The sequence below is a fragment of the Aotus nancymaae genome, unplaced genomic scaffold (genome assembly GCF_030222135.1).
Source record: "Aotus nancymaae isolate 86718 unplaced genomic scaffold, 86718_ANA_hifiasm-v0.15.2.pri h1tg000030l, whole genome shotgun sequence".
NCBI classification, from domain to species: domain Eukaryota; kingdom Metazoa; phylum Chordata; class Mammalia; order Primates; family Aotidae; genus Aotus; species Aotus nancymaae.
Genome location: NW_026988443.1, coordinates 16,783,459 through 16,809,923, shown reverse-complemented (window position 1 = coordinate 16,809,923; position 26,465 = coordinate 16,783,459). Strand labels below are relative to the sequence as shown.

The window sequence follows — 26,465 nt, the reverse complement described above, 5'->3', positions numbered from 1 at the left end:
TGTGTTTGATTACCTACATGTCTGCCAACACTATACTTGAGGAGGCAGGTGGCAGTCATTTTATTAAATGGTACCAAAATGTATAGAGATTTGGTTGCTCTTTAAATCCAAAATGTATAGGTATGCTCTTTAACTAAAATTTCTTCCCTATTTCCTACAGGGTAAAGCAAATGCATTCCCCTATATTTTAATATATATACTCCATAACAGGCAAGCTGTATATACTCAATTGTAGAACGAATGAGAGAATAAAAAATAAATTTGGAAAAAAGGTTTTGATTCTGTTATCCATCATTCCTAATTAAGCAAGATTATTAATTGGTGGTTCAGATCAAATTTTATGTTGTGAAGAATTAAATAAGATGGGATAAAATATTCTTTTGATATTTCTGTAGACTATTCTTCAGCAGCCAGTTTTTCCAGGTACATTTAGTTGTGCTTTTGTAAGATGTAAATGTGACATGGTATATTATATTATTAACCTTATTTCATATTTCTTTGTTAGGATTCTTTTGCATATTCCCCAAGCCCACATACATCTAATACTTATCTTTAAAATGTAAACTACAAAGGAATCTTAAATAATACAGATACTAAAAGTATCTTTATATAGTACTCGAGGACTCTTTATTTTAAAAGACTTAGATATAGTTGAAGTTATGACAGAGCACTTTATCTTCATCTTTTTAAAAAGATTTCTTTTCCTTTTATTCCCTACACATGGATTTCTGTACAAAATACTTGAAAAAAATTATCTCTTGGCACAGAACAATGTGTTAATTATTATATTTTTTCTTTCTCTTTTTTATTAGGTACGTCTGTCACTAACGTAACGGCAACCGACGCTGATGACCCAGTTTATGGAAACAGTGCAAAGTTGGTTTATAGTATATTGGAAGGGCAGCCTTATTTTTCCATTGAGCCTGAAACAGGTTTGTGGCCTAAACTTCAAATTATTTTTCCCATGTTTTTGCTTCAGGGAAACACTTTTCTTGGGATTTGGATTTTGGATTATGAAATATTATATTTAAATATTTCACTGCCTGCATCAATAATATTCGAATATGCAATGTGAGGTACGTTGTGAGCCCTACAGTCATTTTGATGCTGATTGCAACAAATCACAGAGCCTTTGTAGCACATCACCTGTTTAACACATGGCCTGACACCATTTTTCATCCTGGAATAAAGGGAAGCATGTGGTTATGCATCAGACAAACTTAAATATTAGATTTAAGTAAAAATCCAGTCACTTATTGGCTGTGTGATGCTTGAAAAGTATCTAAGTTCCAATTTGCACATCTATAAAATGGGTATGGACCCTACCACATAGTATTGTGATGAAGATTAGATGAAGCAATAAATATTAAGCATACAGTGCATGGCATGTGGTTATATTTCGGTGCACTTTAGATATTACTACATTTGCTACTAGATTCCTCATTGTAAAACACAATACTGATATCTATCCATTAGAGCTCTTATGAAGATATGATTATGGTCAATATTAAATCCAGCTAGTACCATGTGATCTGGTGGTACAGATCTTATAAGCCATGAAATAAGTTATCTAACAAACAAACAAATAGGCTTTTTAAACCCGATTTTAAAAATAGCTTTATAAAAATAAGTTTTTATAAATGAAGATATGTGCTCTTAATTGTTCAACAGTATATTAAGAGATCAAATATATTTTGTCTGTTGTAAATCCTGTGAGGTTTTGTTATAGAACATTTAAAATTATTATTAAGAGTGATTATTGTTAAAAAAAACAATATCTTTTTTGTATGCTTTCTTCTATATCCAGTGGTACTGTCTGTAAGTTTCAAAATAGAAAAATTCAATGTACAGGCATGTACACATATATTATTATACATTTGATTCATGATCAGCATTATTGAGATAAATTTCCATGACTTATCATTAATTCAGTTATTAATTAAATTAAAAATTTAAAGCCTATCTTTACTTTTTTCTTTTAAATTCAAAGGGCAAAATCTTAATGCATTTAATACTGAGAAAAAGTACATTTATATATAAATAGGTCAGGGCATAAAATTGAATTTAGATTTGGAAACAGGAAACAACTCTTGTAAAATGCATTAATTAGGGGTATAATTATATATATCCTTCCTCAGCCAAGAAGGAAGTCTGTTCTAAACTTTCCTCATTTGGGTCCCTTGATGATCCTGAAATGGCAGAGCAGGTGGCTGGCTCTAGGTTTGAGATGTCCTATAACTTGGGCAAAGTTACAGTGGCAGAGTTCATAGCAGAGGTGGGACTCACATCCTGGTCCTTAATTTCAAAGCTAATGTCAAATTTTTTTGAAATTCAGTTCTATAGGTAATAACTATGGCACAGGATCTTCTGTAAGACAGAAACGTGTTAGATGCCAAAGTGGACTTGAGTAATGTTCTCTTCTTAGCTATTTGTTCACTTGGGTCTTTTTGTTCACCATTCCCAGTGCAAAATAGACATTAATCCAGGAAATACCTATTGAACATTCACTATGTGCCAGGCACTGAATTAAATATAGGGAGAAAATATCACAAAGGCTAATCTGAGTCTGCAAGTATCTCACAATTCATTTCAAAAGACAGATTTTTTTTTTCACATACATAAAGGTAGCATGGCAATGCAATTTAAATAATTTGTTTCTTAAGAATAAATTGCTGTGAGGTATAGATGATAAAAGCTCCCTATTAAGTGAGAGGATTTGGCCAATTTTAAGTTTCAGTGATAAATTGCCATTTGTTTAATTAACTGTTGTCAACAACATTTCATATTTACATTTCTACTCAGCATAATGTGTATCTATATCAATACAAACTCATTTTAGTTTTATTACTTCCAATCTGACAGATATCAAATTATCTGATTTTTATTTTAGAAAGTTTATTTGGCACTATAGTGGATAATGTAATGGAGAGAAATGATACTTGAATAATTCACATCATAGTTTCTTAATAAATGTTGGGTGAATGAAGTTGAGGTTTTTAAGTAAAGCAGACACAATGCAAATAAAAATGAAGCTAAACTCAATAATCAATAAAAGTCATGCTAAGTTCTTTAGATGAAGCATAAATATGTATGAGTGGAATGTAAACATTTTTGGGTAAATGTCTGCAAAATTATGCTTAAGTGTGTTCATATGAAAGCAGAAACTTTTAGTTGTCCCCAAGAATCTAAAGTAGACTCTATTTTTGAGGACTTCTCTTTAAAAAAAAATGGAGAGTGATACGAGTGTGTGTGTGTTTTAAAGGAGGATATACAAACTATGCAGAAACAGATTAAGGACACTGTTTAACATTTTTTTGTATTAGAAAAATAAGAAAAAAAGAGGCAGTGGCCATGAACATCTGGAGTTTAAATTCTGTAAGCATATGCAAAGCAAATACCCTTTCTGGTGACCAAAAATGTGTATTAGTTGGGTCCTTTGGAAAATAGAATGCTGAGACAGAGATATGAGTGTCAATGGCTTATTATAGGTTTACAACTGTGAAAAATAAGAGAGATATGAAGTCTACTTGGGCATGGAAGTTGCTCACATCAAATGTAGATCTTTTATCCATGTAATGAAAGAAGAGAAAAAGTAGTATAAGGCAATGTAGATCTGACAACATCTTGGCCAAACCAATGGAATCCCTGGAGCAAAGATTACTCTTAAAAGGAGTCCCGGCCGGGCGCGGTGGCTCACGCCTGTAATCCCAGCACTTTGGGAGGCCGAGGCGGGTGGATCACGAGGTCAAGAGATCGAGACCATCCTGGTCAACATGGTGAAACCCCGTCTCTACTAATACAAAAAATTAGCTGGGCACGGTGGCGCGTGCCTGTAATCCCAGCTACTCAGGAGGCTGAGGCAGGAGAATTGCCTGAACACAGGAGGCGGAGATTGCAGTGAGCCGAGATCGCGCCATTGCACTCCAGCCTGGGTATCAAGAGCGAAACTCCGTCTCAAAAAAAAAAAAAAAAAAAAAAAAAAAAAAAAAAAAAAAGGAGTCCCATGTTGCACATAAATGGCCAGGCTTTAATAAAGTCAACTTGCTAAGTCATTGGCTGGGATGTGCCTGGGAAGAGCAGGGTCTCGGCTTGGATCCTGAGGTTAATCCTAAAGTTGCTTCAGCTACAGGGTCTCAGCTAACTGCCTGGAAATCCTTAAATTAATCCTTTGGCAGGAAAATCCAAGGGGTAGAATTCTGCGCCTTCTACAATGTGTGTGTGTGTAAATATGTGTGTGTGTGCATACATGTATACATATATACATGTATACACACATATGTATATACACATAAACATACGTATATACATGTACATATACACATATGTATATAAAAAACTTTTGATTCTATAAATTTAGCAAATGTGATGTTAAAAAGTAATACACAGGAATAGTAAGTACTTGGTGAGTAAACTGATAGTAGTAATACTAATAGGTACATTGATTTTAAAAATGCATGCTATGTATCAAAAACATTAAGAATGGCTACTAATCTTGACCCAATAATCCAAATTCTAGTAAAAGAAAGAAAATGTCAGGGATGAATGGAGACTCATTACATAAGACCCACATACCTCTGGGAGTGTCTTACCAGATGGTTCTTTACATGATGGGTCTGTGCATTACTTCAGGAAGTGACTCAGCATAAACGGGTCGGAAAATGTTGGCTGAATACCATGACACATCACTACTAAAGTATGTGGGACCATCCTTCAGTTCTCTCTTACACCAGGATTCTGGCGTACTAGCAAAGGTCAAATCTGTAGCTAAAATGATCAATATTGTGACAGTGAACACTCCCTCACCAAGTTACATAAGCCAGTCACATTTATACTCTTTATAAAGAAGATTGCCCATTGACCACTGTCAGCTCATCTTTGATGCTATCATATTTTCAATAACAAAAAATACACCAGAGCATGAGACAATAAATCTTGTATGTATCTTATTTTTTCCTTGCAAGGATACTAAAAACAGAACTCTGGAATTTGGAACAAATAAATTCTGCTCTCCCCTTGCTTGTTACGTTTCACCTCATGGAATTATTTTCTGTTGCCATATCAGAGAGAGCTTCTTCTATTGTTTCAGTTATCAGCTTAAGAGCACAGAGAAATATGCCATTTGTTCTGTATTTCCTTCTTTGAGCGTAATACAATTAGGGTTATCTTGTTTATTGACTTGTTGATATATTATAAGTTAATTATTATACTAGAGTGCAAGGTCCATGAAAGAACGGGACTTGGATGATTTGTTGATTTTGCATTCCTATGCTAAGTGTCTGGCACCTAGAAGTCCTTCAGTAAGTAGTGAAGAAGGAAAGGAAGGAAAGAAGGAACGATGGAGGCAGGGAGAGCTAGAGGAAGAGAAGGCAGGGAGGGATGTGCAAAAGAAGCAGGAAGGATAGAGGGAAGGAGGAAGAAAGTGCAAATTGCCACAATTTGTAAAGAAGATGTGAGAAGAAACATTTAGGGAATGAAGCTTGGTATCCAGTCTATACTCTAATCAGTTTCTCTGATGGAAAGAACACCATATTATCTCAGATATGATTGTTTTGTTTGAAATTCATTTAGGATTGGCATTCATGCTTTTTTCCAAGTCTCATACTATGTTTAAGTGTCTAGGCAACACAATGTTATTCTTGTACTTGCAAAAATGAGCCTTGAAATCATAATAAAACCTTGCTCAGATTTGCTTCTAGATCACACAAGGAGATAGAAACGTTCTGGGACCACTAAACAAAGAAGACACGGTTATTAATATATCTTCCTTTTCTGGAGGTCACTGTGATGGTACTACTGCTGCTGCTGATAATAACAGCAACAATATCATGTGTATACAGCAACAATAGAAAGCCAAAGCATCGTGTGTATGCAGTCTTCTAGGTTTGAGAAGACACTAAACCAAACTGTGGCGTGAAGAATTTCTGTCTCCATTTTGCAAATGACAGAACTGTGTTTCAGAGAGAATGAAATAATATGTCTTCCTCACCTTTAGATACATTCCTCTGTCAAATCATTACAGGAAGAATGAAAACAACAACCGAACAACCATCTTATTTATTGAACTCTTACTATGTTCTTGCTAACTGGGTTTGCATACATTATTGAATTTATTTTTATCCACACAATATTTTAAGGTAGGTATTAGTGTTGTCTCACTTTTACTGATGGGAGAACAGAGCTTGACTTGATATGTTTCTTGCCCATGGTGTTTGAAGCAGGATTCAAGGTGAATCTACCTGATTCCACACCTCAATTTTTGATGTCTCTCTTGCTCCCACTTAACTTCCGAGCAGTATAGCTCATCCCAGGGGATGACACTGGTTTGAAAAGAGACCTAAAGAATTTGGAATCAGGTTCAGGCCTCCTCTGTTGCTAGGCATAGGAGGCAGTGTAGCATCAGAGAAAATGGAAGGCAGTAGTAATTGTGAAACGAATTGTCATTCTTGTGAATAGTTTTCATTGTGGTACTTCAACAAGCTGAAAATAGCTTATTTGTATTCTAAAAATGTTTTCTTTTTTTTCCCCCTCCCTGCCACCCCCAATACCATATGTTTGCTTGTAATATTTTGGGCACAGACAAGGAGAAATGTGGCATTTATTTAAAAGGCACTAATTTAAGGACAGCAGTGTGAAAACAGTTGCAGTCCATCCTAGGTGACTGAAGATGGAAAGTCTAAATAAAATGCAAGGCAAGTGAATAATAAATGCTTAATTATCTAAAGAGACCAGGGTGAAGTTTCAGAACAATCTAAACTTTGCTCAAGGCAAGTGAGAGTATGAAAAATGACCTGCTTAAAAATAAACTAAGTTAATTCATTGACCTTTTTTTGAAACTCAGACTATCTTTCTTCATTGGATACAAATAACATTTGTCTCTGTGGAACCTGTAAAAATGAGCTAAGTAAAAAATACTCCTTGGGAAAAAAAAATCTACGTAATGAATGGTTCCTTTTTAGAAAAATCAAGGATAGTACATGGGGTCTTCATGGAATGCCTTCATGGAAGTGAGTCCTTTATATGCCTTCTGATTCAAAATGATAACTTGCTAACACACAGGGTCTCTTTTAAATCAGGATTGCATAGATTACAATTTCCACTGCCAAGAGGACTGGATACAAGAACTTGCTTAGCAAAGACATTTGAGAAGGGGTAGGTATTGAGATAAACTCAGATAGATGAACAATGCTGGGGTGTACATTTATCGGTGGGAATGTCTTTATATTTCACATTATTCAATACTTAGTCAATATCTGCATGCTGCCATGTTGTAGGCACTGAGGTTGAAATTCTGTGTATGATAAATACCACATATAACATAGGGTTTATGACATAGGAATGGAGAAGAATGCCAACTTAGCAATGATGTATGAAGAGCAAGAAAGTATTTTTTAGAGTAGTGATATCAAAGAATGTGTCCTGAAAACCTAATGGTAGTTTAAGAAATGAAAATGTAGGATTAGCAGAGCTATTAAATAAGGTCTTCTGGCATGAGGAAATCAAAGGGCTGTGTGGTCAGGGGAAAAGATAAATTGGTGATCAGGTGATATTGAGAAATTTAACAGTTTTTGTTTCCTCAATGGTATTAGAAGACTTCACTGGAATAAATTTCTCTATACACAATAAACTTAATCTGCAATTTAGAAATCCAGATACGACTAATTTCTGTCTGACTTCAGATGTGTGCTTTCACTTCTTGTGATTTAAGTACCCAGTTTTTAGAAGCACTGATACTAACATTGTTTTCTAATCATTTCACGATATTAAAAAAGTATCATGAACCATCATTTGCTTTTGATCTTCACAAATTAAGACTATCTTTAATATCATTAATTTTGCTATTTTTGTTTATGTTTAATTAAAATGTGATATTTTTGATAGAACATTTTCACTCAGAAGAACCAAAAGCTTTTGCATTGGTGGTAGGAGAAAAAGTCCTTCAGCTGTGTTCAGTACAAGCCACCTGTTTTTATGAAAACTGCTGGATTTAGAATTGCAAGTTTGAAAGGCAGGAGGGACATACAGTGGAGGGAAGTTGGCTTGACCATTGCCTGAGACAGTTACATCATAGGAGACCAAGAACCGTCTCTTTCCATGACAAGTGCTGATAAAAGAATGGAGAATCTCTACCACCAGTTGATTTACTTTACAAAATCTCACACCCCCTCCAATTATGCCCTCTGATGAAGTGGGAAGCAAGGAGTGAAGAGGGCAAGGGTAGCTTCTTCCGTAACACGTGGAGTCCCTTGTTAGCCTCTTGGCATAGCACAGGAGTTCTCCCATAAATATTAGGCACAAGTCCAACAGACAGGAAGACTTGGGAGGAAGCCGAAGAGTGGTTTTTGTCACTGTAGGGTTTCCTCCTAATGCACTCTTCATCCAATTTCCTTTTTTTTTTTTTTTTTTTTTTAAACACTATAAAGGGCATAGATTTCTATATTTTTGGAGCAAGAAGACAGGCAGGATATATGTCTTTCAAACACACATGCACCCCTACATGCCCCCACATACATTCTCAGCAGTTAAAGAGAAAGAGAAAAATATTATATGATTCTGTGACTGTTTAATGACAAAAGAGAGTATGGAGAAAGACACATGCCTTTCTTATGTTCTTTACATTTGAGGTAGAAGAACCAAAATTAAAATAAAAGTTATAGGCAGCAACAAACTCTGGTGGTGGCAAGTATCTCCAGTGTCTTTGCTTGTACTCTTATTTAATTCCTATGTCAAGTAAAGTATCTGTTTTAACATATCTTATTAAAGATGAGGACCTCTGAGGTTAAATAATATGGCCAATGCCAAACAGGCGTCAGACACTCGGTACATATAGTTTACAGTGAATATGACTGGGCAAATTAATGAATGAATACATTGAAGAATGAATAATGAGACTCTAAAGTGACAAATTATACTTATACCTAACTTTACATCTCATTGATTTGTCTGAAATGCCCAAAATAAATGATGATGAAGACAAAATGTAATTTTAAGTTTCTAATAAGTGTCTGTTCAATATATACAGATGTATACCCCCAACAAATGCCATCTTTCTCTAGGTTTTATGTCTCATTTTGGAGGATATCTAACTGGGTGCACACATTGACTTAAAAATCATTTATTTCCCCATTTTGTGTCTTCTGTGGGAGATATAATAGATAGGGGTTGAGGTCATATTAATTGTTTTATGATTATTACAATAATCTCCCCCAATCCACACACATAGAACAGTTAGATATACTTGGGTAAGCTTGAAGTGATGTGACAGTCATGTTACCTGCACCTTTGGACAAACCATTTTTTTAAGTTCATAAGGAGCTTTCCAGTGCTAACCATAGTTAGAGTCAAAGAAATGTCTATTTGAAGAAATCAAGGTCTTCATATGTGCATGCTGGAGAGAAAGACTATGAGCTACACAGCCACCTCAGTACGTAACACTGGGATGCTTTGGGATGGGTTTAGGTGGAGACAAAAGCAAAAATTGATCCCCCATTGGCATTAGACCAACTTGAACACAGCAGGTAGGATCAGGAATTTTTCTCACCTCACTACGTATCATGTCCCTGCAGAATAAATCGTATATTTAATCCATATAGTGATGTCATTTTTCCCCTTGGACATCTAGCTCTTAATTTCATATGACTAGTTCAAAATGATTTGGTGAAAAACAACAAAGGCTTGTTTTCATTAATTTTATAGGAAAACATGTTTATCTAAGAGCATCGAAGATTAACCAATATCCGAGGGATGTTAATTTGTAACAACTCCTTATATACCGAAAAATGTCTGTGTGTGTGTGTGTGTGTGTGTGTGTGTGTGTGTGTGTAGGATAGATGATATAGACAGATAGATAGATAGATAAATAGAAAAATAAAGACAGTAACCTTTCATGTTTATTTGTGTAGTTCTCTCCCTTCCTTTCTTATAACCTGACTCTGCATCCTCAGCACTTAAGACTATATCGAATATATTCCTTCAGAAATCTCCCGTGCTCAATAATTGCTTTAAAGGTTATGGCAAAAGTAACTGGAGATGTAACTACCAAAGAGAAGGATTATCTAATGTTCTTGTTTAACAAATTAAACATCATATATATCCACCCCCTTCCCATAATTAATTGTATCTATTAATTACATAAATATATAATGGCTAGAAGCTTAGAGAAGGAAGTTGGAGTTGACTTTTCTTTAAACCAACAGTAGTTTCTGATGCATGAGTAGGAATCCACTAAGAGGGCGGAGGAAGAAAGAAGAGGCACATACTCCATTTGTTTCTTCATAAAGTCAAATTTCAGAAACGTCCCTATGAAATAATTTTCTCTGAACTAAAACGTGAGGCCATAGTTTCTCTTTTAGTGCTAAAAATATAATTGTGTGTGTGTGTGTGTGTTTGTGTTTTTGAGACGGAGTCTCACTTTGTCACCTAGGCTGGAGTGCTGTGACACAATCTCAGCTCACTGCAACCTCCGCCTCCCGAGATCAAACAGTTCTCATGCCTCAGCCTCCTAAGTAGCTGGGATTACAGAAGTGTGCCACCGTGCCTGGTTAATTTTTGCATTTTTAGTAGAGACAGGGTTTCGCCAATTTTGTCAGGCTAGTCTTGAACTGCTGACCTCATGATCCACCTGTCTTGGCTTCCCAAAATGCCAGGATTACAGGCCAGTTTATTTATTTATTTTGTGTGTGTGTGTGTGTGTGTGTGTGTGTGTGTGTGTGTGTTTTAAAGAGTTTGCGCTATATGGACAGGGATCCTGGTTAGTTTCCTCACTATGCATTGTAGGGCTTAGCACCAGGCCTACCTCAGGATAGTTGTTCAAATAATGTCATAAATGAGCAAACAAACACAGACAGTTAAATCCTGAGTGAACATGGTTAGAAAATGGGCTTTTTCAGAAGGATTTTGATATGTTCAATTTCAGATCCCAGGTGTTTCTGGATTTCAAAAATGGATGCTTCCTGAAAACTTAGAATATATCTTTTGTCATATTTGATATATCCCAGCATCTGATAATTAGGGAACAGTGGCTATGACATTGTTGATAGCGGACCAGGAACATAAAGATGTGCCTGTAATTTCTACACAGGACTAGCTCATAACATTTCACCAGTGTATTCTCTTTAGATGCTTTGTGTCTCTTCTTCCCTTCTAGAAGCTATGAGTTCTCATTTATGACAGTGGAATGTAACACTTGAGTATCCCAGTCTGTTTTATTTTGTTCCAAAAATCAAGGGGAAGGTAGTTACCATTTATTGATCACAAACTTAGTGCTATTTCAATAATTTTCTTAGTAACTATGTGAAGTGGGTGTTATGGTCCTTACTTTGCATGTAAGGAAATAAAATCTCTGGGCAAATTAATTTCTGAGAAGTACCCAGGTAGTAAAAGTCAGAGCTCTGTTTTCTAAACACATCTGTCCCATTTCCACCTCTGCTGAGTTCGGGTTCCTATCTGCAAATGTAGAGGAATCCAGACAAAAAGGAAAAGAAGACAGGTACTATAAACACCTTGATGCTCTCGTTTAGATTAATGTTTATTTTCAATTAAATGAATGGATACTTTTTAATCATCTCCACTCTCAGGGACAAAATGTGTGCAGTAGACATAGACTTGATGGAACTTAAAGACCTGGAGAGATTCCATCATAAAAAGTTAAGCTAAAATTATACCAATTGGATATTTTCTTGCTTATTGTCCTAAGTGTCATAAAGAAAACATGTAAGGTAATGAGATCATTAATTTATTATTATTTCAATGATCTTGTTGGATCTTATGAAAGAAAAGTGGAAAATTAATAGAACATTCTTGAATTACCAGTATCATTAGTTTCAATTCATCTGGATATGCATGATTCAGGATTGTTGGGTACAGGAGTTCAAAATGGAGTCACTTGCAAAAAATATTCAGTTTCTAGAGAATCAATCCTTCATTCCTTAAAAAGCCATAAGACTTCCTACTTGGAGCAAAACTCTAATTTGAAAGTAGTTTTGAGTGTAAGTACTGGTCTGTAGGATTACTTTTTTTTCCCCCTACAATTAGAAAATTGCATGGTTATATATGAAAATAAATAGATTTTGTACTCATTCTTTTAAAATAGATTTTTACAGGATAAGTCGATTTTTCAAATGCCTATAGGCCTAGTGTTGTGTTTCAAATAAGTGAAAAAGACACAGTTTCTGAGTTCTCATGGGCAGAAACCAAGGCACATATGGCTATATAAATAAAACAAAGAAGAAGCTAGAAAAGTGATTTAAGGACTCTACTAGAGCCATTTTACAATTTGTGATTATGTGTAATTTGCCATTCAGAATCCTAAGTGTGATAGTTTTATTATGAACTAGGCAGTTTTATATCACTATGAGGATCAGAAATTTGGAATTTAGTAAATTAGAGATTATAGTGTTCATAAGGTTAACAGAGTTGAACTGGCTGGTGAATGCAAGCATAGCTATAATTAGATAGATTTTTTTTTGCATATCTGGAGAGTTTCTCTAAAGGTAGTTTTCACGTGCGGTAAAGTTTTATTGTGTGTGACAGAACACTATTGGAACTTTCCTTCCATTCCATTAACTTTAATATTGTTGCTGTAGTATTATTTATCTTAGAAGCTACCTTTGCACTCTGACACCTGAGGATCTTTTAAAGGCAGAAATTGAGATTGCCTAATTATGCTCTTTATGGACAAATACATTCATGAACTGTTAATGAAATAATGATAAATGACTATATTTACATAATGAAACAAACAGCATATTTTATTCTCTTGCTTTCACTCTCAGCAGAGTATAAATTAGCAACCCAAGGCACAAATAGTCATAATAGAAAAGACTTACTGTGTTTCAGGGGACGGTAGAGCTGGTAAAAACATTTGGCAACAGAGAGCTAGGAATGAACCTTGCTAGTCCTTAGTTTTTCCTTTGCCAAAAGGGGCAAAGGGAAGTGGCCCCATACAGTTCTTTTACAATTAACTTTGTTCTCTGTATGACTTTAGTCAATTCATTTGAGTTTAAATCTGACTTGGTATCAAAGTGGCATTCTTAACCAGGTTTTACCAACTCTACAAAGTCATACTTTTAAAGTCTTTCCCTATGGTATAACTGTACAAGATTGTTATTGATCAGATAGTGAGAAACTGATTATTGATGTGGTACAGGTTGTGTGCTTTTTCTCACTATATGTAACTTTTCTTTGTTATCCTGTAATAGTTAGAAGAAAGGAACCCACCCTGACCCATCAAGTTTCATTTACTATTCACTAGTTATACTAAATTGCAATAATCAAATACTAGAATTATCATAGTGAAATCTATTCTGAGATCACATCATTTTCTATAACATTGGAAAGTAGACTTGGGGAGGGCACATTTAAAAATGGGAATTGTCTTATTTACATTTCACATGAACTCTAAAGTAATGTGCCTCTTGTACTCTGGAAAATAATTATTGAGGACTGTCATCTAAAGTAACTGAAAAATCTACTGAAGGAAACAAACCAGACAAGCACTCTGTGTTACATTTGAAAACAGCAACAACAGCAAAGCTAAGCCTCTGAATGGTCACTGTTTCTTGCAGTGGATTCAAGTTGGAAGCAATGTGGTTGGGGATTTCAGGGGAGACAACTTGGTATTTAAAGTTCTGATTGTGAACTTTGGAGTCAGAGAGGTTTCACTTCTCTCCCCAACATTTCCTAGTTGCATGACCTTGACTAAGATATTCCATATCCCTGAGATCCCATTTCTTTATATCTAAGGAATAATGATTATAGTTCCTTTCCAGAGAGTCTTATAGAGTTAGAGTCAAGATACTCAAAGTGACCCACACATGATTTCCACTCAGCTACTTGAGTTCCCTTCCAGCCAAAGTGATAAATTTCACTGAAAGATGTTAACCCAAATATTACTGTCTTGAATCCTGCATCTCCAATTGTGAGCCACACAGGAACTGAAAATTGTTGGCAACATAGGTCATTGTCTTGAAAATGATTTGGGGTGGAAAATGGAGTCTTGTTTACATTTAATACACAAAAAAAATACCAGCCTTATTATTTTGATGGAGCAGCCCTAGAATATAGGACCAGAGGGTCCCGGCTGTGTGTTCAGACCCTCAGCAGCTGACAGAAAGTGGCGTTTCAGAGCCACCTTTTACCCCATCCACCTTCCGTAGGTCCTGGTTTCTGTCTGTTTGCTACTCCACATATGGTTGTTACTTTGACAAAGGGCTGTTTTCTTCCGTGCTGACTGCCAACACCTGCCTCTGAGTCTATTTGCCTCATTTTTCCATGCAACCATTTCAGTAAATGTCTAGGTGCTGAATTTTCACATGTGCAAATATTTATGTAAGAATGAGATTAAGCACAACAGTAATTTGATCCTAAGGTATTCAGAATGTTTCACAGGCATAAATTACTGATACCACGCAGCTCCTTGTTAAGTAGGGCAGTACTGCTCTGGCTCCTGAGTATTATGTAATCAGAGTTTTCTGTCTTAGAGGTGGAGACGCAGGAAAAGTCAACTTGAATCCTCCATGCATCTTCAGAAGAATTCTGAAGGGCGTCACTATTTGTATATGTTTGTTTTCATATAGAATTTCTGTCTTAGCTTGCTGTGTGCTTCTATAACAAAATGTCACAGACTGGATAATTTATAATAAACAAAAATGTATTTGTTCATAGTTATGGAGGCTGGGAAGTCCAAGATCTAGGTGGCAGCTCCTGGTGAGTGCCTTGTTGCTGCATAAGACATCAGTTGGCATAGGGCAAAGGGACGGTAAGAGGGAGAGACAAAACAGGGCCAAACTCATCTTTTTATCAACAACCAATTCCTATGATAATTACATTTATTCCTCCCTGGGGGCAGAGACCTCATGGCGTAATCACCTCTTAAATGTCCTAACTCTTAATACTGTTACAATGGCATCTAAATTTCAACATGAGTTGAAGAGGGAACAAACATTAAAACCATGAAAATTTCTTTATTTTTTGATGGGGCAACTTCATTTTTTACATTTTAATTTTCTTATTTTTATTTAAAATTCCGTGGATACATAGTAGGTATGTATACTTATTGGATATGTGAGGTGTTTTGATATAGGCATGAAACATAAAATAAGCAAATCATGGAGAATGGGGCATCCATCCCCTCAAGTATTTATCCTTTGAGTTACAAACAATCTACTTACATTCTTGAAGTTATTTTAAAATGTACAGTTAAGTTATTATTGACTATAGTCACTCTATTGTGCTGTTAAATCACAGGTCTTACTTATTTTTTCAGTTTATTTTGTACATGTTAAGAATCTCCACTTCCTCCCAGCCCCTCACTGTCTTTCCCAGTCTCTGGTAACCATTATTCTACTTTCTGTGTTCATGAGTGCAATTGTTTGTTTTGATTTGTAGATTCCACAAGTAAGTAAGAACATGTTATGTTTGTCTTTCCGTGCCTGGCTTATTTCACTTAACGTGATGATCTCCAGTTCCATTCATGTTGTTGCCAATGACAGGATCTCATTCGTTTTTTATGTCTGAAGAGTACACTGTTGGTAGAAATGTAAATTAGTACAACCGCTATGGAGAACAGTTTGGAGGGTCCTCAAAAAACTAATAATTGGGCAATTTTTAGTTTTTTGAGGAAAACCAGCTAATCCAGCTATCCTACTACTGCTGGGTATATACCCAAAAGAAAGGAAATAAGTATATTGAAGAATATTAGCACTCCTATATTGGTTGCAGCACTGTTTAAAAATAGCTAAGATTTGGAAGCAACCTGAGTCCATTAATAGATGAATGGACAAAGAAAGCATAGTAGAAATACTCAATTGAGTACTATTCAGCTATAACAATATTTTTTTCCCTGTAACTGATGGACTACGTTATTTTATTTTTATTTTAACTGAAATTTATTTCTGTCATTTTTATTTTCTATTTTCTTTATTTTTAAACAACATATATATTATTTTATTTTAAGTTCCGGGATACATGTGCAGGACATTCAGGTTTGTTACATAGCTAAACATGTGCCATGGTGATTTGCTGCACCTATCAGCCCATCACCTAGGTATTAAGCCCCGCACGCAGTAGCTGTTTATCCTGATGCTGTCCCTCCCTTGGACCTTGACAGACGCCCGTGCATGTTGTTTCTCCCCCTGTGTCTATGTGTTCTCATTTGTTCAGCTCCTACTTATAAGTGAGGGCATGCAGTGTTTGGTTTTCTGTTTTTCTGTTAGTTTGCTAAGGATAATGTCTTCCAACTTTATCCATGTCCTTGTAAAGGACATGATCTTTTTCCTTTTAGCCGTAGAAATTTATTACAAGTTCATAAAAGAAAAAAAGTATTCATGCATTGACCCACTGAAAAATATTTAGAAATACTAAGAGACTATTATGTGCCAGGTATAGTTCTAGGGGCTAGGTAAACATGAATAAGCAACAAAAAAAATCAATTTGTTTATGGTCTATCTGCTCCCACTAGAATGCACATGGACAGAGACTTCAATGGTTGGGTGAGGAAGAATAGGAGTGCCAACAGAGATTGGTTATTATTTTGTAAATGCTGTTCAGGGAAGCCTCATTAATAATATGACATTTGAGGAGAGGTATTACAATGCTGTTTTACCAAGGAGGACAGGATCAGGGAGATAAAGTGACTTGTTCATAGTCACACTGTCTATGATATGTGTCTGGGATATAATAGCTGTTGGGGTTCTAAGTTTAGGACTTATCTTTTGCAACATGGAAAGATGAAAAATCACTTTTATCTGGTCTTAGGGTATTTATCAAAGTGCTCAGGGGGAGTAAACAAGGCATTAGTCATATATTTTAGTGTGAGAAGATTGGAGCAAGAATACCTTTATAGAAAAGAGAATGCTCAAAATCTTCGCAAATTTTGACAAAGAGGGGCAGGCAAGGTAGATGCAAAAATTAAGAACAAAAGCATATATAGAAAACACATTTGGTTTGATAAGTGTTACAACAGAGTGATGCAAGACACAATAGCAAGGTCCAAAATAGGAGGAAATAAATTTTCCTTTTAGCAGCTGTTGCTCACACTTGCCTCATCTTTTGAATTGTGAGCTGTTTCAGACCTAGAGTACTATACCTCATTTTTCTTTCTATTTCCAACACTTAATATAGTGCTTATCTCATTAAAAGGGCTCTCTCCATGGTCGTTAATTGGAATCACATTAACTAGCCTTATGCGAAGATGGGAAATTAAAGAGGGTGGAAGATGGGAACATGGCTTCACTTCTCTTTTCCTGCTGTGGAGGTGGTAAGAAATCAGAGTTCAGTTTGTAGTATTTGACAGAGGTAGCACAAGTATGAAAAATCATTATGGAAGAAAGTTTGATGCATTTATCATCTGTCTGATTTACTCACTTAAGATTTCTTTGGATACTAAGTTCACCCACAGTAGAAATGGAAACCTGGAATTCCTTCATCATATCAGATCATTTGCATACGTGAAGACCTTGAGGCTTATACAATTGTATTTTCCTATAAATATATAAAACAAAAACAACAGAGCTAAGTTCACACTTTGGGAACATCAAATAATCAGACAAATGGCTATGGAAAGAATGGCTCATAGTTTCAGAAAGAATCAACAGCATCCTCTTATCTTTGAAACTCTTTGGGACCATCACTTGGCAACGATTCCTAGCAAAAGAGAAAAACAAAAAGTTAAAGATCTTGATAATCATCAGGGCAATCTGCCTCTGTCTATGACACAGATAGGTTCCATGGGTTCTCAGGAAATACGTTTTCTCAGCAAGGATGCACAAAAACGATTTCTTAAGAAGAAAACTATTAGAATTAGAGTTAAAAAATTCTAGATTCCAACATCATTTACTAGCAGTGTAACTTGGATTAAGTCACTTATTATGCTGTACTTTCAAGAAGTAGGGAAAGTGTATCTTTCAGACAACCTTACATGCATATTCCTGATTTAATCCTTTGATCACTTCAGTGACAAAAAAATTTAATGTTTTTCATTTAACAAGTCAAGGACTTCATGATGAGAAAGAATTAGTGACTTATTCAAAGTTACCCAAAACATAAATGTCAGATTTGAAGACACATTTATGGTTTTGTTCTAGCCCACAATTGTTTTCTCTGCATAAAATGATTTTTTTCTTTTATGTGTTGCACTTATATGCATATATATACGTTACTTCTAAAGATGGTATTCTGTTCAACATTACACAGCATAAAATGTCATATGCAAGTAATGGCTGCAAGTTTCTCAGAAATCAGTCAGGAACTTGCATTCTTTGCATTGTAAGAAGCACAAAAACAGAAAACATAAACAGATAAACCATAGGTTCTGTAATTGCCATGAACAACTAAGAGTTTGAGGGAACCAGTCTTTTATCTATAGTGGGTATCTTTGCTGCAGAGAATCTTATGGAGACCACCCCTCCCCACACACAAAACTCCTCACCAAACCTAAAGCTTGACAAATAGGAGGTAATCAGTGAATGTTTATTAACTTGAATTGAAGGAAGCAGACAGTTAGGAAAGGTGGAATTTCAATAACCATTCATTCATGCATTCAAATGTCAAATATGTATTCCTATAATATGTATCTTCCCTTAGATTCATTGGAACAAAAACATTCAAAGAAAGAATACATACTGAAAGGAGGCAATGGAGAATGAGAAGAGACTTATAAGAATCAGGAAGTGAAAGGCAAGGGAGAGTCATATAATATTTTTTTTAATCTAGAGAAGGAGAAATAAGATTATGTATTTGGTATAGAGTTAATTTTAATATAAAGAATAAAAAGCACAAGCCACTTAATGTATTTGGAGAAACACTGCTATGATGTATTTTGACAACTGTCACTAAGGGTACAATGGAATTGTAACAACCTGCTCTTACTAAGCCTCTGTTTAGTAACTCTCTATTAACTAGAGCATCTACCTCGCTTTCTGTTTTAAGTGGTTTTTGCCTCCGGCTTGCCTCCAAGGAAGGTCAGACTTAGCCTTTTGTTTATACAAATATAATTATCTCTGTCCTGGAGGGACATACAGATCTATTTCCCTCTGCTTGCCTCTTTATTTTGGAGCATAATCACACCTAGATTGCAAGTTTCCCAGACAGCCCAAGCTAAGTATAGTTAAAATGTGGCCTATGTGTATAAGGACCACTAATAATGAATGGCTCTTGCAGATTACACATTATCTGTCTTATTTTGTCTGCAAATATCACTCTCTTTGTTTTACAAAGGAAAAGGCTAGAACCAGAAAGCCAATACACTGTGGGGTCTGGTTGCTGTGCTTCATGTACCTGTGCAACTTGCAATAGAGTCTGCTGCCCCCACACTCAGAATGTAGATATTGTGAAGTCAGCTTCCCTCTCTGACTTTTTCACTATATCCTTAGTATCTGAAACTGTTTGATATGCAATAGGTGCTTGATAAACACTTATGGAATGATGGACTCATTACTTGTCAGTGACTAAGTATGTCCCATCACACCTCTTTTCCTTGATCTGTACAAAATAGAACCCAAGATTTTGGGTTCATACAGCCCTCTCAGGTGTATGAATGGGAGCTGAAAGGTGTTGACTGCATGAGTACAAATACATTCTTCTGGAAAATATAAAAATAAAAATTAAAAAATGCAAAACGGGAACCAAAGATTATAAGCAAAAGGGAAAATGAGGAGCGGTGTTGAGCCAACAGCTGATGCTATGTCTTGCACAGTGATCTGCTGAAGCCGGAATCATGCAGCAGCATTGTCTGAGAAGAGGCATAAGGGGAGGAGGAGGAGGAGAAGGGAAATTCTATTTTCAGAGATAAATGTGAGGAAAGAGGCAAGTCACTGCACTGGGAAGAAAGAGAGTCTGCACCCCCAAAGAAGAATGTAGGAGGATTTCAAAAACAGAACTTGTGGAATGCAACAAAAGGGTCAAGGAGGGTATTGGCTTGAAAGGAACAAAAGGAGTGGTGAGAAGATTATCCAGGTTAGTTGTGAGATCTGTGCCCTTTGAATTACTGTGAAAGAATCAAGTAGTCAGAATTTTAAGTGCCTCTAGCATGTAACTCCTCTCAGTACTTGAACATCTTTCACTTTTGTACATATCTATGTTTTATAAGCCTCTTTGGCTGACAAAGAAAAACCAGGAGAAGCATGACAGTGGTAGAAAGTCCTGGAAAAATAGATATCATATATTTATATTTCTAAAAAATTATATATAATATATATAGTTTATAGAATGAGATATAGATATTCCAGTCTAGCTCCTGAGTCCTACTTTGGCGGGGAATTTGGACAAGTCATCTGTCTGTGTTCCATAGTCATTGTGGTAGCTACCATAATTAAATGAAGACACTCCCTCCCTGGCCAAAGATCTCCCATTAAAATAGTTGTGCCCTGTTTTAAAGCAATGGAAGCAATTATTGTCCCTATCTTTACAGCTTTGTGCAATCAGAGTTATGCAATTACAGCAGTAATGTACTCTTAGGGGTGGTATAGTAGTAGTTATTGTTGTTGTCATCATAACATTGATCAGCTAATGATTATTTTATATTACTATTGGCTAAATATTTTTTCATGCATTTATCTTTAATAATAATATTTAAAAAATATTTTAGGGTAAGCACTGTCTTCATGTAACAGAAGAAAAATCAGGGACTCCGAGATGTTAAGAAAATTTCCCAGGTTGCTTACAACAGCTGGAAGTGAAAAAGCCAATCCAACCCATTGTGTCATATCAAACCTGGGCTCCCAAAACACTACTGGTATTACTTGTGCATATTGGTAGGCTGTGTTCAATATGATGTGCCATGATTGATCATGTCTTATTGATCAATCAGACATAGTGTGTTTCATTGATATCTAGGTCTTTGGAGCATGAGAGACATTAGAATCACTTTAACATTTGGAGATAAGATCGATTCAATTCAAATGTGTTTTGAGTACCTGTTGTACTCTGTGAATTATGTCAGGTGCTATTTTATAAGTCTCAGGTTGGTATTTCTATGTCTGTTTTACAGAGGAGGAGACTATGGTTCTAAGAATTGAAAATACTTGGTAACTAGTATTTAGAGTCGGATCTGAATTCTGGCTACATTTCTTAGTCGGCAACTCCAGGGCCAGTGCCTCATTCTCTCTACAACCCTGCTGTTCTCTTCTGTGTAACTTCTGAAGTATGGGTGGTTTAAAAAAGCAAAGTGAAAGTCACTAAAAAATTCAATGCTTTCTTCTACCACCCATACTCATTATACGTATAATTAGTTATTGGAATTATGGCTTAAGGAAAGAATAGTGCCATCATGTTCTTCATAGAAATAATTCCACTTGATTGAAGAGTCCCCTGGAAGTGTTTCCATTTAGGAAAAAAAGAAATTTCACCTTAATTCTGAATAGGAATAATTGCAAGTATTTCAATGTAACTCAAAATTGGCAATTTAGGTAGCATCAGTCATTGACTAGCCATATGTTGGTACTGGAAATTGTGGCCTGTGTTAGAATTATTTAACAGGGAATCCAAGAGCTGCAGAAGTAACAGTCTATACTAAGTCACTATGCATGTTGGGAGTAAAAATATAGAGATGGAATGTAATAGTTAATTCACTTGCAGGGATTTCATATGTTATTCCATATGGATATGGATATAGAGATGGCTGTGATCTACACAGTGGGATAATTAAGAAGCTGTAGTTTTTTTAGTCTAAGTATATGCTACATTATAAAACAGGAAATTCACATGTAAGGAAGTAATTTTTACACGTTGAGATACTGGAATGATCCTCAATTATCTGATTCAAAGCTTTCAAGCTGCTGTGCTATGGCAACAATTTCCAAGCCTAAATGGGGCAGGGCATGTAGAGGTTAACATAGAAAACCTCTATGACAGAGACATGCCTGTCAAACAGACTCATATTAAGATGCTGGGATAGCATAGAAGGCGATCGTTGGACAAATGTCTTACTTAGCATTCTGCAGAGATTTTTTTTTTTTTTTTGGCAAAGGAGAGTATATTATTTTCTGCAATCTTTTTATCAGACATGGAGTTTCTAGGCAAATTAAAAAATATATAATTAAGATTCTAAAGACCAAGGTTTGGATCCTCGTTTGGCTGTAGGCTGTGAGACCTTGTCTAAGACCTTTCTCATGGCTGGGTCACATTCTGAATTCCTAATATTAATATGATAATATATATTCACCTGTGGGAAATGAATTGTTTTCCTATCAGATCTTATAGGAGAATATACATGTAATAACTATATGTTTTCCAAGAGAAATAAATAACTATGAAACTTCAAAAATATCAAGTAACACCAGAACATCATTGAATTCATCCCCAAGTAATTACATTCATGAAATATTACTAGGATACGTAACTCATCAGCACCACCCTCTTTTGAGTATTCCTGAGAATATATGAACTGTTAGAACACTGCCCTACGAATTTATATTGAGACATTTAATTAATACTTCAAATGTCAATTATGAAATAAGTAAAATATTTACAGAAACAATGAGAACCTCTGTGTTCTTCAGTCTGTAAAGCACACTCACCTCACTAGCATTAATTGAAGTGCTATGTCCTTCTTCCGGAAAACCAGCATAACCTCACGATGTGACTCAATCTGTTATGGAATGAAGTAGCACTTGAGCCTTAGAGCAGCAAGACTTGAAGTTAAAGCCCTGCCACACACACCCCTCCCCTCCCACCAGACACACACACTTACTGGCTCTGTGATTGTGTAACAACATCTGTATGTCTCTGGTCCCTGGAGACATGACAATTATTAGTATTTTTCAAGTAGTTGCATGCTCCAGGGCTGAGTCCCTGAAGCAGCTCGAAGAAACTTCAATTACCATTTTTTTCTCTCTTTCTTTCTCCATTTTCATTCTCTCCTATCTTCTCTTTATCTCTTTGTAGTTTTTTTTTTATTTCTTACATTTGTTGAATAACCTATTATGTGCCAGGGATTATGTTAGGCTCTGGGCATACAAGGATAATTATGACATGAATTCCATGCCCATTAATTTGCTAGCAGGACAGGTTGAAATAGAGGAGGTGGTGAAACGGAGAAGAAACATAAAAGTAAATGCTATAAGGAAGTTTCTAGAAAAGGTGCAGACAATCAAAAGGAAGAGAGAAATTACTTCTACTTGGAAAGGCTTCGTGGCAGGTGAAACATTAGAGCTGGGACTGAAAGAATGAATGGAATTTTAAGAGATCCAGTAAAGAATAAGGGTGGTCTAGACTGTATTATCCAGACCAAATTGTAGAGGAGCCAAAGTATATGGCAAATCCAAAGAAAGGAAAGTGTCTGGAAAAATCAAAGGCGTATGGTGTGTAGAGTGCTATAGTAAAAGATGTTTGGGGACAAGTCATGCAAAGATTTGAATACAAAGAAAAAGTTATTTACCTGGAAATCACTGTGGAAGCATTACCTTTCTGAAATTGATGAGAGATGTTCATATCTTGCCATAGATTTTCTGAACATAATCTTTTTTTCTAATTTAAAAATAGCATAAATATTTGCTGATTCTCACAACTACTGAATTAATACCTAACTTTCATTTGACATGTATATACGTATGTGTATATACATTTGTAAAACCTAAATACAAAGTATGCTTGTATTTACATATGTGTGAATCTATATATCTGTATATGAACCTATATATTTATAAAAAGAAATACAAAATAGGTATACATTTATATGTATATATTTATAGCCATGAGTATGCATATGTATATGTTTAAATATATATATATATACTGTGTATATAAAAAATAGAAATTACAACATTTGCCTTTTTACTTATCATGTAATGAGACTGAATGATACCAATAATACTGAGTTTAAACTCTTGATTGCAATTAACAACATTTGGTGCATGAGATCAGTGAGCCTCAGGGAGTTTCAGTGACATGCCCAAGATCACATGGCTGGTAATAGTTTTACAAAAATAATTTCTCATCTAGCTAACTCCAGAGCCCATTCCCTTAACACAGATCTTTGCTTCCTGTTGTAGGCAGTTGGGAAATATGGGTGGGGGACACTTCCAGTGCCTGCGCTAAAACATATCAAGCTATTTTTGTGTGTATTTATTCCAAATTTTTATGTGCACAATATGCCACAGACTAATCAAGACATATAAAATTCAAAATAATACTAAAAAATTTTATAATGTAATAATTTATAATAGGATCTTTATAACAGTTTTTAATGCCTACTTTATATGGTCTGCCTTTGCTATCTGTAAACTTAACCACTAATTGAATATTTTTCTTGTTATTATTTAAATTGTTTTTCTTTTAAAAAATATTATACTGAAAAGTGAACATCTAAAACTAAAAATATGAGTGGCCAAAAGAAAATAAAATTTATCATTTTCTTAGAATGAGTTCTTAGTTTTAAAAATACTGATCAAAATGCATAAACAAACTTTTGATTGCTGATTAACTTGATCAACTGTATTTCCAAATGGGTTGTTATATTTTAAAAAGTCACCAGAAATGTATAAGAGCAGATACAGTTTCTCCAAATTCAAGTCAATCTATATATCAGTCTATTTATCTATTTCTCTATTTTCCTATCTATCTATCTCTATAATTTCTCTCCTATCTGTCTAAATGATAAATTATTAGTCACCAAGAAAGGAAAATGCTATTTTCTTTGAGCCTTATGGAGGCCAAATTATTTTCTAAAGTATTTGTCTAAGTGTTGCATTTTTTCTTTTGTGGTATATCTGTGCAAGTTTGACATTGTTGTGATTCTGTTATTCAGTGGTGAGGTGGGCATGTGTGAAATTATCTCTGGCTATACACACTTTATTCTTAATAACTGGTAGCATGTAGCACAAATCACATAGCTCGCAGAAAGTATGGGTACAAGACACAATCCCCTCCCCATGAAAGAATTGTCTCTTATAACATTTTACCTCTTAACCTCATAAGTAAAAGACCTCTTTTCACAGATAATAAAATGATAATTGCACATTGAATTTGAAAGGGTTTTTGGGGATAACAAAGCTAGTGGTTTCATAACCAGGATAATGTGTTCAACAAGTCTTATTCAAAAGAGGAGTCTAGCACAGCATTTTATATCAACTGCAATCTTTGAACAGCACAATCTGGGAGACCCGTGAAGACTGAATTACAGTAATCAGCCTTCAAAATGACAAAAGAGTCAATCAGCATCCCCTTGCCTTTCTCGTGAAGACTCTCAATCTGGTGATATCACAGAAATTATAAAAAGAAATCTTCGTGACGGATACAAAATGCTTCTCAAATGATAACGCCAAAGACAATGGGAAGAAAAAAGAACACACACACAAGTTTAATGTTTTCGAAATGACTGAAGCTGGATTCTAATCAGAAGTACTCCCTGGATGATGAGACATAAGGAGCAGCTGTTGAGCACTAAAGGAACTTAGGCCAGTCTAGGATTTAAATTCTTAAACTTCTGAACCAGGAAAATCTCCATTTGATTGAATAACCTGAAGATAAAATCATGTCTTAAATACAGGAGAATCAAACACATCAGTCTATTCACAGCAAGGTAATGAATGTTGGTTTCAAAGCAAGATGATCCTTCTTTTCCTTATAATTCTTCTACCAGAATTCACTGCCCCCCGCCCCTCCAATCTTCTTCTACCCCCAGCGCCAGGTTCAAATTTCCATTGAATTAACTTCATGGAGAATGGAAGGTTCTCATTAATTAAATTCTCTTATTTGCTTGAATTTTTCAAAAGGAAGTTCCAGGAAAACTTCTAAAATATAATGGTTTGTATTCTCTCATTTGGAACTCCTATGCAGCTTAAGCTACTGAGACTTCAGGACCCCTGAACACCAAGTGCAATTTTCCCTTCTCAAAATTACAAAATGTTACAGCCCCACATTTTCAAGGAAAATTTGTCCTGGGGATGTTCTGTTGTTAGTCCAAGGCTAGTTGATTACAAATAGATCTAAATCTAAACCCTAGAGCCATTACTGAGTTGAAAATTTACAAAAGTAAAAAATAAAACATGTGATCAGATAATTCTATCAACTCAACAGTCTTATTCTGGAATTTCTATGCTGAAAAATGATCTAAGCTATTTTCTTCATTGTGAGGTTATTTATCAAATATCCCCATCAAGAATTTTATTAATTGCTTCAGAAGAAAGCATTTGGTCATATTGCTTCTCCTAAAAGGGAACTCTAACTTGTCGCCACATTGACATAGTGGAAGCTTAAATTTATGTGAGCTTCTGAACATGTGCTGAGTGTTGAGAATGTGTGACTATAAGCATGCTAGGGACGTGGATACTACTGCTGCTTGACCAATCACGGAAAAAGATAGACATGATTTACATCTTGGGCAATGGGAGGTTATTCAAAGTAGCACCATCAAAATTTGCTTTACATTAGTTTATTTTGGCAACTAGTGATTCAGAATCTTCTCTCTTGTTTTTTAGAATAAAAGTTGAAAATGGGTAAGCAATGCCATTTTATTGATGATTTAAGTCACT

At 35.3% G+C, this 26,465-nt stretch overlaps 1 protein-coding gene across 3 annotated transcripts in view; it reads left to right on the top strand.

The window, feature by feature from the left end:
• CDH8 (cadherin 8) overlaps positions 1–26,465 on the top strand; it is a 382,992-nt gene that overhangs the window by 186,947 nt on the left and 169,580 nt on the right. For all 3 annotated transcript variants that reach the window (XM_012462530.2, XM_012462528.2, XM_012462529.2), the window contains exon 4: positions 813–932. In XM_012462530.2, the coding sequence (XP_012317953.1) occupies positions 813–932 (120 nt within the window). The remainder of the gene's footprint in view (positions 1–812; positions 933–26,465) is intronic.